The 18,857-nt window shown below is 40.5% G+C and overlaps 1 protein-coding gene across 5 annotated transcripts in view; it reads right to left on the reverse strand.

The window, feature by feature from the left end:
- The window catches only part of PIP5K1A (phosphatidylinositol-4-phosphate 5-kinase type 1 alpha), a 38,369-nt gene that overhangs the window by 18,518 nt on the left and 994 nt on the right, over positions 1 to 18,857 (reverse strand). For 2 of the 5 annotated variants that reach the window (XM_047847917.1, XM_047847912.1), the window contains exon 1: positions 15,978 to 16,506. The exons of 1 other annotated variant lie outside the window; for it this stretch is intronic. In XM_047847917.1, coding sequence (XP_047703873.1) covers positions 15,978 to 16,059 — 82 coding nt within the window. In that variant the 5' untranslated portion in view covers positions 16,060 to 16,506. Of the gene's footprint in view, positions 1 to 15,977; positions 16,508 to 18,857 lie in introns of those variants that run through there. 2 more of the 5 variants (XM_047847914.1, XM_047847916.1) reach the window with 2 other exon arrangements.

The following is an 18,857-nucleotide window of genomic DNA, read 5'->3' on the forward strand; positions in this document are numbered from 1 at the left end:
TTGATTTCTGCTGTAAACCCAACAGGAATTTGTTGGCATTTACTTACTAAAGTGAGTTTTACTTACCAAATATTTAATCAACGCAGATGTGTAAGACAAGTGTGTGGTTCAATCTCGTATTATGACTTTTATTCACTTAAGTTTAGGAAAGATTTTAAGAATATATTTAGCTAAAGTGATTAAAAGAACCTATCTGTAGAAAACCTACCCTGAAAGGTTAAATCAATTTTCAAGGGTCTGTCATCCCTATAACTTTCACCCATGATCATACTGGAGACACATGAACACTCAGAGACAGACTGTCCTCCCCTTCATATTGGAGAATATTGATCTATACCTTCAAAGACTACTGATATATCACTTTAATCTAATTCTAATGAATTCAAAGGGAATAAAGATTAGCCATATTAAAGAAAATTAAAAAGAGGAGCCTGATGGGATGGATCTTCAATAATGTAAGTTAATACTTGAGTAGGAAGACCCCAGTTCCACTATATGTATAAGGATTAATGGTGAGGCAACAGACACATGGGATTAAGGGCAATAAGGTAAAGCTCTAATTATGATTGTTTAAGACAACTGATCAAGGGCCCTGAGAATTTCAGAATACAGCTGGGCTCAGAGGCAAGGTTGTGATAATTAGCCCTTAGTTGTACAGAGGCCACAGACCAAGTATTTCTGTTACCAATAAACAGAGCAGTAAAATTTCCTTCCCTATAGTGAGTGAGTCAGGGTGGCAAAAAATGGGGAACAGATGGTTTTCACTCCTCTTCCCCAAAACAGAGGCAATTAAATGTCACCTAGCTGTTAGGAAGATATGCTGCATAAAATGACCCAAAAAACTGAAAAACCAGTAGAGCCCAATAATCTATACCCTTTAGAGATGCTTCATCTTCAATCATCAACTTACTTGGGTAAAAGACTAGGTAAATTAGTAATGGAATCCTAAACTAAGCTTCCAAGGAACAATAAGCCAGGATGATTCAGATTTAGGATTAAAACTGCTACTGACCTACAATAAAGTGTCCACCACCAACAAAAAAAGTCTAACCTTTTATATCTTATAACCTTTTAGCCAAGAGTCAACATGCTGAGCTATTTAAAAATCAGAAGACCTGGGTTCAAATCTCTTTTAAATCAGGAAAATTGTTCTCTATACTTAACTAAAAAAGAACCTATATTAGAAGGCTTATGTAAAGATTAGATAAGCTAAATCAAATAGACTATGAAGTGCTATACAAATATGTTCTTTCTGCATTTCTTTGTTGTTGTTGTTTATACTTGACACACACACACACACACACACACACACACACACACACACAGGCAGTGAGAGAGTGGGGGAGGGGCAGAGAGAGCTGGAGACAGAATCTGAAGCAGGCTCCAAGCTCTGAGCTGTCAGCAGTGAGCCCCACACAGGGCTCGAACTCATGAGCCATGAGATGATGACCTGAGCCGAAGTTGGACGCCTGACTGAGCTACTACCCAGGCACCCCGATTTCTTTTTTCTTAATGTTTATTTTTTAGAGAAAGCGCACTTGTGCATGAGCGGGGGAGGAGCAGAAAGGGAGACAAAGGATCTGAAGCGGGCTCTGCACTGACAGCAGAGAGCCCGACGCAGGGCTCAAACTCACAAACTGAGATCATGACCTGAGCTGAGGTCAGACGCTTAACCGACTGAGCCACCCAGGCGCCCCAACTCTGTGATTTCTAAAGCAAGAGCAAAGTTGGGCCCGTAGCAAGGTTTAATGTTCAATTACCTAGACCTTCATGAAATTTTAATCAGCATCTCAAATTACTTGGCTCCTCCCAACGCGGCCCCCCTCCCCAACCCTCCTGCAAGTGCATACATGCAACTATGGAATCAGTGATTCTCAATGAGAAAATCAGTAGGCTTTCAGTTGAGAAGACGAACACTGATTCTGCACTCCTTGGTCAATGCTTGGCCTATCCCTTCCTTTTTTATCCCAGAGGAAGAGGTTTGGAAGCGATCTGGCAGAACCAAGAAAAGCCAACATCCAGCCCTAGTCTGACAGTATTTCCTCCTCTGTAGAGAAGTAGTCACTGGACAAAGTTAAACAATGCAGATAAAAAGGCAGATTAAGTGATTTCAAGGCACAGAGTTAGATATATGGCTTTCTTACTCCCTGAAAAGTTCTATTTTGCTAGTTTTATCCTTTCCTAGTTTTATCCCACAAAAATTGTAGCTCTACAGCTGCTACACTCTTGCAAAAGTACCCAGAACCAGGATGGGAGGAGTTCACTTAGCAGAATTTTGGTGCCAATGGCTTAGCTATCAGCAAGCGCAAAACTGGGATTAATCCCAAGGACACTATAGCTGAAGCAGTTAGAACAATATTGGGATCCAAATAGTAATAATCAGACCAAGTAATATTCTCTTCAAAGAGGAGAACATGGACCTAAGATTTACTCTACTCCTTGCTTGAAGTTCTGCCCCTGTGGCACAGACCGGAGCTCGAATCTAACAAAAATGAACAATGGAAGGGAAGAGAAAAATATCTAGAGAATTTTACCAGTGTTGCTGTTAACACCCAGGTTGGTCTACAAACTTAATAAAGAACAGAGTGACATTTCAAGGAAACAGATACCACCTGCTAAGGCTTGACCACTTGGTCCAAAGCTCTGCCAATAAGAAACTGTCTACTAGAGAAGTCCATGAGACCGAAGAGTCAACAGCATTGTACCTGTTTACCTGATAATCAAACTTTCTCTTCTGTAAGTACAGAAGGAGGAGGAAGAGGAGCTGAGGGAAGTGAAGGAGAAGTTGGGGGGTTGGGGGGAGACCAACTCAACATGGCAACACCGGGCTTGGTAATGCCAGCCAGCCAATGTTTAAGGGAAATGAGATTCATCCCTATGGATAAGACTAGAATATGGTTTAACAGAAAGTTTGTTTTCTAGTATCTTTGTGAAAAATTCTCTCTGATAAAGATATGTTATTATCTTATAATCCATATCCATTATCTATATATATCATTCTCTTTTTGGGTAGGGAAACAGAGTATAGGGCAGAGCTCCAATGTTAAAATTTACTTTACTCAGGGAAAAACTTTTCTCCTGAGAAACTGGGGGCCTGCCTCTCCCCTCTAAGCCAAAACTCTCAAGGATTATTATTAAAATGCCTACATATTGGGGTGCCTGGCTGGCTCAGTCAGTGAAGCATGCAACTCCTGATCTCAGGGTGATGAGCTTGAGCCCCACATTGAGTGTGGAGATTATTTTTAAAATACATAAATTTTGAAAAAGCCTACATCATCAGTCCACACCATGAAACGTGGCATGTGCTACAAGAAAGGAGAGCACATTACCCAAGGGGGGCAGATATGGAGGCTGACAGCTTAGCTATAAAGAAGGTCCTAGAGGGGCACCTGGGTGGCTCAATCGGTTAAGTATCTGACTTCAGCTCAGGTCATAATCTCACGGTTTGTGAGTTCGAGCCCTGCGTTGGGCTCTGTGCTGACAGCTCAGAGCCTGGAGGCTGCTTCTGATTCTGTGTCTCCCTCTCTCTCTGCTCCTCCCTCACTTGCACTCTGTCTCTGTCTCTCAAAAATAAACATACATTAAAAAAAAATTTTTTTTTTAAAAACAAAGAAGGTCCTGGACCCACCTCTCGCCAGCTCAATTTTAACACCTCCCAACACCAGTTCAATGTTGAATTATTTCTGCTCCCCCACCTCATTCATTTATTTAAAAACTATTAATTGATCATCTGTTACATGTCAGGAACGATGCCAGGCACTATGGACAGAGCTTTATGTTCCTGACCTAGAGGAGCTCACAAATTTTTCTTTTTTTCTGCTATCACTTGGGCAGATCCTCCTAGTTTTCCTTAATGCTGACTGCAAGACTCAACAGAAATGCTGATACTTTTTTAGAAAGTATTTCTTTCCACTGGCAAAATGTTTATTTGTATAGCACTTTGAAAGCTTACAAACGTATCTCCTTTGACCCTTAAAACAGTACTACAGGCTTTGGGAACCATTTAAATTAAGGACTTAAGAGACATATCCACCAAGTATAATGTATGAAACTTGTTTGGATGCTGATAAGTAGTAAACTAAAAAGATTTCTGGGACAGGAACCTTGAGAGGAGAAATAAATAACTACTACTAATTTTGTAGATGTGACAAATACTACTATGGTTATGTCATAACTCCCTCCCTCCTTTTCCCCCTAAAATACAGTCCTGATCTGTAGGAATAACATTATGAAGTATTTATGCTGAAATCACATGAAGACTGGGATTGCTTTAAAATATTCTAAGGGGTGGAGGTAGGGAAATGGGAGAATAGATGCAACCAACTTGCAAAATATTGCTGCTGAAGCTAGATGATGGGCACAGGAGGTTCTTTATAGTTTTCGTTCTACTTTGCGTACAGCTTAAAAATTTTATAATTAAAAGTTTAGGGAAAAAATACCACAGAAGGAAACAAGTCTGGATAATCAACTTCTTTGTCTGAGCTGGCTTCTTTCTGAGAGGTTTTCTCTGGTAAAAAGCACCCAGATGAAGTTCTGAAGTAAAATTCTTTATATATTGCACTAAATTCCCAAGTCATGTCCATAGTCTGTTTCCTTCATGACTATGGGACTCCTTCTCATTAACAGGCCCTGGACGAAGAAATATTCTAAACAACTAATGTTGCAGCACTGAAAGCAAGAAATGAAGCCTTGACAAAAAGGCTGCATCAGAAAAAAATTAATCGTTCAAATAACTTATTTTTGAGTGGGCCAATAGATGATATAGAAACAACCATGGCAATATTGAACCCTGGTTACTCTGCAGAAAGAAGAAAATGTAAAAGACCTAGAGATGCAAGGGTGTACTCACTTTGGGAATTTTAAAAATTCCCAAAAAAATTTGGGAATTTTTAAAAATTGACAACACAAGCTCAATCTGGCTAAAATCTACAGATGGGTTTTTTGTTTGTTTGTTTGTTTGTTTGAGAGAGAGAGAGAGAGAGAGAGAGAGAGAGAGAGAGACACCCCAGGATAGGGGGAGGGGCAGAGACAGAGGGAGAGAGATAATCTCAAGCAGGCTCCACACCCAGTGCAGAGCCTGACACGTGCGGGGCTCCCACAACTGGGAAAGTCGGATGTTTGACTGAGCCACCCAGGCGCCCCTGAAATCTATAGCTATTGATGAAAGTTGATTTTTAAACAAAACAAGTTGAAAACTCAGCTCCTTCAGTCATAATCAATAACCATTTATATTATGAAAAAAGTCATTCCAAAAGGGCCTTTGAGAATTTTAGTCTAATCTTCTTTTTTAAGTAAAAGCAAAAGCATTAAGGGATGTGCTCAAAAATCACAAAGCAAAGGTAGTGACAGAGCCAGAACACGAATTCACATTCCTAATCCCCAATTCAACTCTCTTCTAAGAGAGTTTTGTTTTCAATTTCCTGGCCACCTAGCGTCTAGAGAGCCCAAGCAAGCACCAAGGGAACTAGAATACTCTACTAAACTAAATTAATCTCAGAACTTCTAAGAGACAATATGAACACAATTTTCTTCCCCTGAGATCTCCCATTTTTTTGAGACAAGGAAATCTTTTTTTCATTTTCACTGGTAAGAGTCCTTCTCCTTCAGTCCTCCTCCTCTCCATCTTAAATTAACAATAACGACAATTCTGTCCCTCTGGTAACAGCCATCAATGTTACTGGCAAGAAGAGTAGGAAAATACCTTTTGCTTCTTTTAGTGAAGTTATCTTTGTCTGGACCAAATAATGCCTGTATTCTAGAGCAGTAGAAACCTCTTTCAAGTCTAATATTTGCAAGAGCAGTTTTACAGACGTTAAGGTGCTCACTAGTAATAGAAAAGTACCTTTTTGTCTCTGTAATAAAACATCAATAACTTGGAGACAAAAAAAGAACTCCATCTCAGATTAGAGTTTTCTTTTTGGTGTGTGTGGGACCATGACTGGCTCTGATTAAAAGCATAAGGCTTTTATGATTATTGAATTTTCAGTGGACAAAAAGAAGGCATCTGATAGACAAACTCTTTGTGTTTGTTTTGTTTTAGGGATCTTGGAACTGACTGCAGAATCATTACCAATCCTTGGCACGTTAACTTCTAAGATACTTTCTGAAAGAATGAAAGAATCAATAACTCCACATCTTATGCACAGAAGAGCTCAGAATTTTGTTGTTTTTCTAGGAGAGCTAAGGTCAGAAGGGGAAGTTGTCTTCTGTACTACTCTCTCCTTCACCAAGGATTCCTGGTTCAGTCAGTAACCATTCAACAATAAATAGTTAATCTGGTTTAAAATCACATTAGTTCACACACAGACTTTCAGATTAGTCAGGGGAGCAATAGCACCACAGTGGGTAGAAATGTGGACTCTGAAATCAGAACACCTGAGGTTTGAATACCTGATCCATCACTAACTAGGCAAGCTTGCACAAGTTAGTGAAAATTCTCTAGGCCTTGGTTACCTCATGCATAAAATAAGCAAATAATAACATGTTCCTCATATGGCTGTTAAGAGAATTAAATAAATCACGTATAGCATTTAACATATGATAAATGCTCTATAAATAACTAGTAACTATTATCTGCATTGTGAATTAGGAAACCTATCTACAGGATGGGAAGGGTCAGAGAAATGAAAAATGCAGTAGAAAGGGAAAAGAAGAAGAGTTTGGACTAATTTAATGAAACAAAAGGAAAGGAAGTTATGTGAAGATTTTGAGGGAGACAAGGTAGTTGACTGATTTGTATCATACTGTGGAACTGTAAGAAAAGAACTTTCTGTGTTAAGATAGCATCTTTTTTGGGAAGGGCAGAGAGAAATGGGAGCTAACATCAAATAATTCTTGCAAGACACCCACAGCCTTCCCAGAAGAAGGCCATGTAGTGACCACTACACAAAGTCTGTCACTGTTACAGGGAAAAGAAGCTGGCTGCTAGTTACTGCGAGGAGCTCATGCTTCTTCAGCACAGATACACATCAGATCTACCTCTCTTACGGCTGACCCCACAGCACAGAAAGTTGAAACCTAAATGAGGAAAAACAGAAAGTTATCACTTACTTCGAGGGTTCTACTTGCTTACAGCTGAATAAGCATATTAAAAAACCAAAAACAAAACCCCTCTAAAGTTTAAAATTATAGGGCTTACTTAACCCAATCCCTAGCACCATACTTGAAATGTACGATTTTTTTGCAGTTCTGGGTAAACATCCAAAAAACAAGAGAAGTTCTGGCAGAAAATTCCAAGAGTGGTCACAAAATTTGTAACCCAAATCATTTCACTCTGGAGTGATTTCATATTGACAAGAAAATTTCAGGTGCAAAGCTCATTTGTATACAGGCATCTACCCTTTTTAAAAAAAAAAATGTGTGTACATTTTATTTGAGGGTCTTCCATTCTTGGAGGATAATCTGGTCATGCCTAGCAAAAAGTCTTAAAAACATATATGTACAATTGACCTAGAGGTGAGAATTTGTCCTAAAGAAATAGTCAAGTGGATAAAGACGTATATACAAAGATATTTACTGCAGCATTGTATGTAATAACTATTATTGGATAGATACTGTAATTAGAAAAAAATCTAAACAAAAGGAGATTGGTGATATAAATCATGTCATAAATAGAACATATAAACTATTATTCTTATGTATATTTAAGGATAGGATATGAAAAAAGTTAAAAAAATTATATAGTACAATACTTTTGTAAAACACTTATCTATAAATTCACATGTACTTACATACAATGAAAAGATCCAAAATTAGGTTGATTTTTGTAATTTTAAATATTAATTTTCCCTTATCTATATAAAATTTCTGGAAAAAATAATTACATAGATAATTTCATAATTAAAGAAAAGAGATACACAGGGATGGCTTTACTAATCCATTTTCCCTAGTAAACCACTACAAGATAGTCCCACACATACAGACCAATATCACTCCCTCCTCACACATTATCTCAAGCTCATTATAATCATATTGAGCGGCTGCAGAGATACACTAGAAGAAAAATGTGAAAAGAGAATGTCCAGAATGCACACAATCCCAAGCTACAAATAAGCATGATTCCTCTACACTCACTCTCTGCCACAAATCACTTTGAGATGTTTGTACAACCTGAAACATTCATCAGCACATATAAGAGGCTCTCTCTGAAGAGGTTTATCTTTCATGTCCTCCAGAATATCAGTATTTTCCTATAAAATGGGTACTTAATTTCAGCGCATCTCCTGGATACCAGGCCCTGAAAAATATAAAAGATCTACCCTCTAAATTATGAAAATAAGCTGGGAAATCTTTAATGTTACTAAAATAATTTCAAAACAGCTGAACCAGTCAAGTGCTAAAGTGGAAACAATCCAATCAATTTTACTAAAATACAACACTGAATCATCACACCACGTCACAGAGTACTTTTCTGAGAACTCTGGACCAGTCTTAAGGAAGCACTCCATTTTGGTCCTCAGCCCCACCCTAACTTATGTTTCTGATGAAAAAGGTACTGGAGGGGCTGGTTTCTAGTCACTTGGCAAAACACCAATGTGACTCTCCATATATTTGCTCGTTAGCACTGAACTACTTGCAGACTAATATTCACTATTAAGAAGGAGAAAATGTAGAGGAAAAGAAAAACCATCAATATAACTCTGAGAAGTATAAAAAGGCAAACTTCAGAAGGGGAAATGAGTTGACTTTAAAAGAGGAGATAACTGAAATATATTTCCCAACCATAAAAACCTCCGACATTAGAGTTGTTTCTCCCCCCACCAGAGTGTAGAACAAAACAGACTTGGCCTTAATACCAGAGCCTCTCCCTGCACTTTCAGAACAGAAGCATTTCCGTTGGAGATGAGATGACATCATCCATCAGATGAAAAACTAAGAGGCAGTGTGTGACTGACTTCAATGTTTGAAGTACACATATAATTTGGGGACGCCAGAGGCTGGCCGGATGTGCATTCCTCAGACAACTGGAGTTTCGCCTGGGCAAGTCATACAGAAGCAATCCCAGAGACCTAGTTCAATGACTTTCCAATACTACCACATCAAACGTGTCAAGGATACCTACACAGAGCACAAAGAGATATAAACAGACTTTTGGGAAGCAAAATGCTAACTCTCAGGGCTTCTCTTGGTTGAGAAGAGTGAGAGCCAGAGGTTTTAAAAGGAAAAAAAAGGCAAAAGCAAAAACCTACACAAAACAGAAACACAATCAGCCAGCCCAGTTATCTGCTGCACTTTATAAAGCAATCTCTCTGGTCCTTGTTACCCTGAAATACTGAAAGCCATTTTAATTACACCCCTGTAGGTGCGAGGCACAACATGTTCTCCAAATGAAAATACTGAGAAATATGTTTGAGGTATCAGCCCACCTCCTAAGCACTCAAAAAACTGTTGAGAAACAAACAAAAAGGTACCATTACCACCGCCTCAATAAGGACTAAACCAAGCCACATCCCAGAGGAAAGCTAAATGTTGTTTCCTATGAAGTGTCAAGTTTTCCTAAGGATCTTCTAGAAAAAAGTCAGAAAGCCAAGGATGCTCCTAGAAACAAAAGCTACAAAGCAGTTTGATCTACCAGTCCTGAGGTCACCTCAGATAACAGCCAACTAAGTAGCAAGGAAATGAGTTACAAGATTACTAAAACTCATCCTGTAACATACAGCCTTTCTACAACACCTCTGCCACTAGTAACAAGCTCTCTGAACCTCAGTTTCCAGATTTGGAAAATGAGGTTAATTAAAATACCTCTTCATTTCCCTCTAGTGATAAACTTTTACTTCTACAAGGCAAATTTCATGGTTCTCAGGCCTCATATATGTTTTCTTGGCACTAAAACTTTGGTTGAAAAAAAATTGTGTCCTTCCAAAGAGACAGGAGTCTCCTGGATAAGCCACTCATGGCCATTGATTTCTTGGCAGATCACCACCTCCTATTTCCAAACCTGGCTCTATCTATCCTGAAAAAGCAAGGACTCTTGATGGATCGGAATGTACATGCTTTAGCAGAGAAATTTTAATGATATCATTGCCCCAAACAATGCACTTCAAGGCAATTACAAGGCAATTATAAGGAATTACAAGGAAAATAAGAGATAATGTTACTTTGTTGTCATCCCTTTTATACAGGTTCTTTTTTTTTTTAAGTTTATTTTTATTTATTTTTTGAGAGAAAGAGAGCACGAGTGGGGGAGGGGCAAAGAGAAAGGGAGAGAGAAGATCCCAAGTAGGCTCCACACTGTCAGCACAGAGCCCCAAGCAGGGCTTGAAATCATGAACTGTGAGATCGTGACCTGAGCGGTATCAAGAGTCAGATGCTTAACCAACTGAGGCCACCCAGGTGTCCCTATACAGGTTCTTGTCAATGAAAATTTGAAGTTTACCAAGTTTGTTTACCTACGTTGTTCACTGGAAATCTACTCTACTTCAGCTCATTATGTATGCTAAAAAGACCTCTTCCCATTCTTTCCCCACAACTTCCCTCACTTATCTTCCTTTAGACCACTCCCCATCAACACTGCTGATCTTTGGGATAGTGCTTCTTCTGGGTTAAACCCACATTGCTCAGTTAAGTATATAAGGTAAATAATAAGATATACTGAACTCCCTGCAAAGAACTTGCCCTCCTTACTCTTGCCAAAGTCTTCCTCATACTCAACAGAAAGGAGCTTTTTCTGGAATCAGATGTTTACCAATACATTGTCTACAGGGACAACTGACTGGCTCAGTCAGTAGAGCATGTGACTCCTGACCTCGGGGTTCTAAGTTCGAGCCCCATGTTGGGTGTAGAGATTACTTAAAATCTTCAGGGATGCAGAGCCTGCTTGGGATTCTCTCTCTCTCTGCCCCTGTCCCACTTGGGTGCATGCTCTCTCTCTCTCTCAAAATAAATAAACTTAAAAATTATCCTTAAAAAAAAATAAAACCTTTAAAAAGAAATACATATTGTCTACAGCCATTGCAAACAAACAGACTGGAATTTCACAGGAGAAGAAAGAAAAATGACTGGGAGACAAAGTTTAAAAAAATGGAGGGGTTGAGGAAAAAAAGTTCATTTCAAATAGAAAACTGTAAAAAGAATGATGGAAGCTCACAGGAAGTATGAACAAAACCAATCAACACATACACAGAAACTAAACAATGCTCTCCTTTGATAGGAAAGGGTGGGGGAGTGAAGCGAGATAGGGGAAACTGGCTAGGAAGGGGTTTCCTCTAGGAAATAAATACCATCAACCCAAACACTCTCTCTTTGAGACTGAATGGTGGGCTGGGGTTTGGAACACAGAGAAACAGAGATTCCCTCTACCAGGCTATCAGAAAATAGTATACTTCCTCAAACATACTTTTATCCATGATCAAGAAACACACCCAGTCAACAGAAAGAGAGAAGAAACTAACAACTTTGCTCTTACTTTATGTCAAGCAAGAACATCCTAAAATTCTAGGAAAGAAAATATCCAGATTAAAGGATAAAAATAACCACCTTCTTTCTTTATCCCCAGTTCTGTTTTTGGCCTGGTTTTATCTCTGTTATTCACTTCACAGGCTACAGTTTCCATTATATTATCAAAGAAACACAAACTAATAAAACATGTAATAACTAGTAGCTGGCACCTATTTGGGCAAATATCAATCAGAAGACGTTTGTATCAACCCAGAACCGCACATAGAAACCAACAAAACATACAATTTTGAATCCAAAGCCAACTTATCAGTACATTATTACCAATTAATATCTGATACTAGACACCTAAAAAATCTGTATAATCATACTTGACCAAGTTTGAGCAGCCATGGCAGAAATAAATGGTTAAACAAAAACAGTGACATGCCGATGTCATTTTCTGTCAGAATCTACCCAAGGGAACAAAAGTAAAAAAGAAGTGTCAAAACCCCAATGGAGAAAACAAACAGCAATATCTCTCCCTACTTACAAAATGTCAACCAAAATGGTGAACCTAGTCATATTCTGACTACATGACATTCTGTTCTATCTTTATATTTCCAAATTTCAGTTTCTCACTCCAGTAAAGTGGCTTAAATTGTATTACTATCCACTAGAACAGAAGCACTGAAGGGTAAAGGACCAGCGTACAAATGTTTTACATTGGACACAAAGAACACGGATGGGCACCTGGGTGGCTCAGTCAGTTGAGTGTCCAACTCTTGATTTTGGCTCAAGTCATGATCCCAAGGTCATGAGATTGAGCCTTAGACGGAGAGTGGAGCCAGCTTAAGATGCGCTCTCTTTCTCCCTCCCCTCCCCCTCACACGAGCGTGCACACACACTCACTCATTCTCTCTCTAGAGAACAAGACAGAACACAGACAACAACAACAACAACAACAAAATACTCAACAAAATCCCTACCATTTGGAGTTATCAGATTACAGGCTAATTTACTAGTGGGGCTCTTCTGGGAAGAAGAGAGCCATCAAAATCAAGGATTTATGAGGCTGGCCCTACTATAAAGGTCCCAAGCAAAAATGCTTCAGTCCTGTGTTCTCTGGGGTTTCCTTCAGCAGTTACATGAAGTCAGGAAAGGAGCTATAAAGTTATTTCCAAATCATTTGTGCTCATGATAAAATCACATAGGTGAAGGGCCACAATTTCAGAAATGTTCTTGTCTGAAGCAAAAAGGAACTACAGGTTCATGATCTTCTAATGTTTCAAGTACTTTTTCTTGGGGGAGTCACGCATGATTTTATCACAAAGTTCTTATTTCAGAGAACAGTGTACACCTTAGCATTCTAACTTTACTTTCTAACTCCTTCAAATCAAGTCTCCAAAACAGAAACTCCTTACTCCCTTCATGGTAGTTTAAAAAAGGGATGCAGTGGCTTATTTCAAATCCTTTTTTTTTTTTTTTTTTTTTTTTTTTTTAAGATTTGTTTTTAAGTAACCTCTATACAGCAATGTAGGGCTTGAACTTACAACCCTGAGAGATCAAGAGTCACATGCTCTACCAACTGAGCCAGCCAGGCGCCCCTGAATTTCAAGCTCTTGATAAACTAGTCAAACTACAGATAGGGAAACAGGCTCTCTGCACACTGGTGTGACAGATGGTCATACTGTCAACAGCACCTCATCAGGGCTAATTTTATTTTTAAGTGGTGCCACTGTCCAAATAATGAGGATGGGGAGAAAGCAAAAGAAGGAATAAATTTCCTTTGCACACCAAACAGCTGAGACTAGAAGGCAAACTGCATCAACTTTTATTAACAAAGTGTAAGAACAAGCACATGATGATGGCTGCTGTAAGCTGATATTCATTTATAATTGCTTCCCCCAAATCCAAACATGGTAATTAATTATTCCAATGGGAAACGATGTCAAACATCACTTAGAGTGTATGGTTTGATCTAACCTCTGTATTTCACATGTCAGCAGAATAAAAGACCAGCTCTGACTTAATGGTGAAATACTCTAGACAGGGAATGACTGTTCCAAATAATCTGTCCTTTTTAATTTGAATTCCAAAAGATTTTGAGCCTCCAAAGGTTATAGGCAGCTTATCTAAGACGTCAATCTATCCCTGAATCCTAACATTCTTAACCTTGAATCTATTTTCAATATTGTCAAAGAGAGTTCCACCAAAACTTAAGTGAGCTCAGCTAAACATCTAAGAACAATAAATTGGTTTTAGAATGGTTACAAAACCCACACACACAATCTCCTACTTGAATTTCTACAAAGCCAGCCTTCTTACCTTTAACAATTTAGGAAATCATAAACCATCACTCATTCTTGTCAATGTCCTAATTCCCCTGGTACCATCCAGACAAGCAACACTCACCCCCAATCACAAATAAAACCCATTAAAAAAAAAAAAAATCAAAAAAAAATTCTAATAGCCTTTTTTTGCATCAGAATCTAATATCCTTCTTCTTCAATCACATCCTTAGAATGAAATATTTTACTAAATTAAATCTACTAAGGCCAAACCTAAGTGAAAGTGAAGATACACAAAAAAAGTCAACACTATGGATCTGGACACAAAAATCCCATCAGGTTTTCAGGACTATTTATAAACACTTTTTCTTAATTTCTCAATCCAATTGTTTCAACATTTGTCAAAGAAGCAAAGATGGAAGGTGTGAGAAACAAAAGTAAAAATAAGAATCTGAAGCTATTTTTAGACATTTTTATACTTTGACTTCTCATATGAACATCATGGAGTCAAGGAGCTGTAACGTCCACTGAAACCCAGTATTTTATTTTCTGGTGAAAACACAATAGGACAAAAACATTTACACAATCTGAATTACTAACTGCTAGCTGTAGGATCCGGCAGTAAACATAAAAACATAAAAATATCAAACAATGACATCTGAAAAAGACAGCAGGACTATCCGAAGCAGTAGAGATGGAAGAGGAGGAAGATGATTCCATTAAGTGACAAAAGAAATTTTCCTTTACTCCTAAATCTGCCCACATCGCCAATACTTCCATGGGACAGAGGCTGAATCAAATCCTGGAACATAAATACATGGTTTTTAAGGTTACCCTGGTTCTAATAGAACACCTAACTTCTTATAAGCTTAAGAACTACACACAACCTTCTTTTCTGCATTGGGGGAAAGAGAGAAAAGGTTTAAATTAAGGGACTACTCTAGAAAAACACCTGTTATTTTACCTCATCCTTCGCACTTAGAATGCAACACAAGTTTGCTCTGGTCCTCTAATGCTTTTACAGGAAAGGCAAAAAACACCTCTCAAGAAACTAAAAATAGATGTACATAAATAAAACTGCAGCTTATGAAGAAGATACTTGTGACCATGTAGCCAAGCTCATCCCAGCTGGAATATGAAAGCGGGAACCCTCTATTTAGCCAAGTCAAAAGGCAAGGATGCAATCCCAGGCCTAAGGAAATGTCAACCTCTCAAGTACAGCATCCAACATCTGACAGCTTCTCCTGCCTGTAGAGGCAACAGTAACTGTGGAACAGCAGACATTTCTGATAGAAGCTCTAGAACAGTTTCTGACTCAATTTCCACCCACCTCCCCACACTTACACACATTTTCCCTCCTACACACAATCTGCTGCTTTTCTTGTGGGCTCCTCTGCCCTGCCTCAATCTCCAGTAGTTTCTAACTACCCTGGCTCAGTGCTCCAAGTGCCGGTTTCCTGATACAGACTAAGCATTCTTCCAGTGCATTTCCTATTATGCAATATTTCTCCACAGCACGTACAACCACCTCCCAAGCACTCCATCCTTCCCAGGCCTAATTCCCATCACAACCTCTCTCAGCCTCTACTGTGCATCATTCCATCTTCTCCATCTGTTTTCTAGGGTCTTTTAACTCTAATTTTCCGCCTTCCTTCAAAATGCCCTATTCCTTCCCAAAGGTGGGCAGTCTGGAAATGGGAATCCTACAAGGAGGGTGTCTGATATAAATGCATGTGGGTACGAGCGCGTGCGCGGGGGTCGGCACTGGGAAGGGAGGCCTCTAAGGAAAAAGGTCTCCAATAACTCCCACCCCCAACAAAACCCACAATTCCCTAATTCCTCAGCAATCTAAAGAAAACGTCACATAACCTTTAAACATGTTTTAACCCCATGGCTTCTCTTCCACATTTTTATCCGATTAACCCCATAGTCAACTTGAATTTCACCTGCCTCTCACACTAAGTAATTCCTCTAAATACAAGGCCTCCGTTTACTTCAGTTTTCTCTACTTCTTTCGGTTTCCCTTCTGTTACCGTCCTACCCCCATGTTCAATCTCCATCCCTTTTCAAGTTCTCAAGTCGGTCTCCTCGAAGACAGCTTGTGTTTTTGAGAGCCTCCCTTTCCTCAATCAAATCCACCCTTTCCTCAGACTCCCCCTGACCGCTCAGAAAACCCTATCTGAAAACCCAACCTCCGTCCTCCTTACCGGCAACTCCTCGGGCATCCCCAATTACAGGTGCCCTCCCAGGTCTCGCTCTCGTTCCCATCGCACAGCCGCCATCAGCCCCCTGCCCACGCCCCGCCCTGATTACCTGAGGACGAGGCGCAGGAAGGGACGCCGGGATCCGCGGATGAAAACCCGACCGACGACGGCCCTGAGGAGGCCGACGCCATCTTGGCAGCCCCCTCCCCCTCAGCGGCCTCGCTCCCTTTCAATCGGGCTCTTCCTCTTCTCCGAGTCGAATTTTCTCCACGTCTCTTCACAGAACCCGCGTTCTGCGGGCCACCTCCCTGCCCCCTCCGGGGCCTCTCTCAGACACGTCGGGCTGGGTCCTGAAACAGCTCAGGGCCGCACCATTTGGCTGGCATAGGGGAAAACCGCCGTCTCGCACCCGCTCCGCAACTTCACCAGTGCTCCGAGGGAGCTACTTTCCCCTTTCACAAAGAGGTAGGCTCCAGCCCGCCGCCAGGACCCCGCGTCCGAACCTAACCACACCTAACGAAATAGGGGGCGTGAAAAGTCCCAGAGGAACAAATGCCCCCGCCCCTCCTCCCCAGCCACAGCCTGTTTATCGCCCAACCTCACTGCTCCACTCGGTGGCCAGGGGAAATCCGGGAACTGCTCATGCGCGTAACCTTTCCAGCGTTCCAGCCCACTCAATTGGGGGGGGGGGGGAGAAGAGGGAGGCCCTGAGAGCCAATCGGAAGGCTGGTGTTGGTCACATTACACAGGTTCCTCTTGCCCTAACGAATCCACAGGTCCAAGACAAGCTCTTCCCCGACTGTGAACCAGCGCTACGGTGGCTCTGTGGGTCCAGTTAAATTCGTCTCTGTGAAAGGACCCGGCTGAGTTGCCGGAGCTCGGGATAAGTTAGAGTCGGCTCGGCTGGCCTTCAATTTTAGAGCCCAGGGTTAGAGCTCCCCACCGAGGCGCTGTTGTCAACTCAGCGACGTTAAGCCCTTGAATATCACAAAACATCACATGCGGCTATTCTTCCGGCTTTACTGCTTGTTTACTGTTTGGCTTAACATGCGTCCTTGTCTTGCCTTCCTCTGAATGACATTCAAAACAGATCTACACTTTGCTTCAAGCGCAATGCTGGGCACAGTTATGGAATTCAGAAGACCTCTCAGAAAAAGCCACGGAAGGCGACCATATCACAATCTGCGATCCAGGCAAACCCTTGGTTCTGTTAATCAGTGCACCGAACTGCACAGAGAAATTCCGCAAACCCTTGGTTCTGTTAATCAGTGCACCGAACTGCACAGAGAAATTCCCCATTCTAGTCTAGCGTTCGGATTAATAAAGTACCCTGGAGATTGTGAAAACCAGATGGGGAGCTGAAGACTGATCGGACTGTAAGCTGCTGAAAAGCAAAGACTATTTCACTCTTGTATCTCCAGCTCCTCCCATCTTGTGAGCCTGTACATGGTAGCGGCTCAATAATTATTTGTGAAATTAATAAATGAAGAGAAATTGTGTGTGGGGGGGTCTTGGTTTGCAGCCCCCAAGATGGCCTGGTTATCCTCTATCCGGATGTCTTCCGGGTCCTCGAAAGGGAACCTAGGACCATGAAGTCCAGAGACTACCACTGCCTATTTTCCTCTGCCTTCTACCCCTCTCTCAAGATAGAAATAATTGTTTCCCTGCTGCCACTTGCTGGATTATTCATATTCCATTGGGTATGAAGGTAGACAAACTACATGATTGCGTTGCCATTTCATTCAATAGCAATGGAATTGAACGACACTGAAGTATTTTACAGTTGCCTATACATATACCCCTCCACCCAACTAACAGTACAGGAACTAGACAGGTGGGAGCACACTGTCTAGCACAGGATTTGGCTCATAGGTCAAATAAATATTTATTGAATAAATTATACTTGTTTCCATAAAAGGCATGGAGTTGCTACCATTTCCTGAGTTATTTTAGAAATCAGCTGGTGTAGAACTAAAGCTGTTTCTGATTTAAAAATTGGAAATAGACCAATAAAGGCCTGACTCATACAGGCAGTAGGTCAAATAGAGGGATCTTCTCCCTGGGATTTGATCTATGAATTTGATTTCAGCCCTCCTGAAAAGAAGAGATCCCTGTTTTGTAGCTTCTTAGGGGTCTTTGTTTCTCTTTATGTACCAGAAAATGGCTGCTATTACTCCTACTACATGGTATTATGTCAGTCTGTTTACTTGTTTGTCTTCCTCACAAGACTGAATATTTCAGGGCAAAGATTACATCTTACCCATTTTCATATCTCAAGCATTTTATATCTCAAGCATCTTTGTGCCTGGCACAAAGTAGGTGCATAATACATGTCTCCTGAATATATGAAGGAATGAAAGCAAAATTCAAAAAGTGGGGCCAGGGTGTCTCTCATCTTTTCCCCCTTTACATTATCTCTGCCTCCACTCCCACTCAATCCCTGGGGTGTCCTCTGAGTCACAGAGCCACTCTTCCCCAGTAACATTCCTGGCATAGAAGACCTGGGGTGACGTGGCAGGGTGTGGAGGCAGAGGCAAAGCAGGACATGTTGGCTTGGTGCCCCAAGGAAATTGAAAAAGGAGTTCACCAATATATATTTTGGAAAAGTAGAGCAATCTGGTGATTTCAAAATAGGTCCACGTATACAGATTTGACAGAAATAACGTGAGTGTGCACACACATGCATACACACACAGATTTTATCATATCTTAGAATAGTCCCTAAGGTCAGAATGGAGGGGGCTAGGGCAAGCAAGATCAACGTAGACACAAAATAAGAGGATGAGTACCTTATTCATTCAATTGTCATTCATTAATTCATTCACTGAATTGACATTATTTAGCCCCAACAATGTCCTAGGCACCATGAGAGTTCCTGGTATACCAGGTGAAGATAAAGTCCTCGCCCTCAAAAAGATCACAGACTAATGAGAGAGGCAGCCCCATAAATCATTAGAGTAAAATGTAATAGCTGGCATCATAGAATATG

The sequence above is a fragment of the Prionailurus viverrinus genome, unplaced genomic scaffold, assembly GCF_022837055.1.
Source record: "Prionailurus viverrinus isolate Anna unplaced genomic scaffold, UM_Priviv_1.0 scaffold_50, whole genome shotgun sequence".
Lineage (NCBI taxonomy): Eukaryota > Metazoa > Chordata > Mammalia > Carnivora > Felidae > Prionailurus > Prionailurus viverrinus.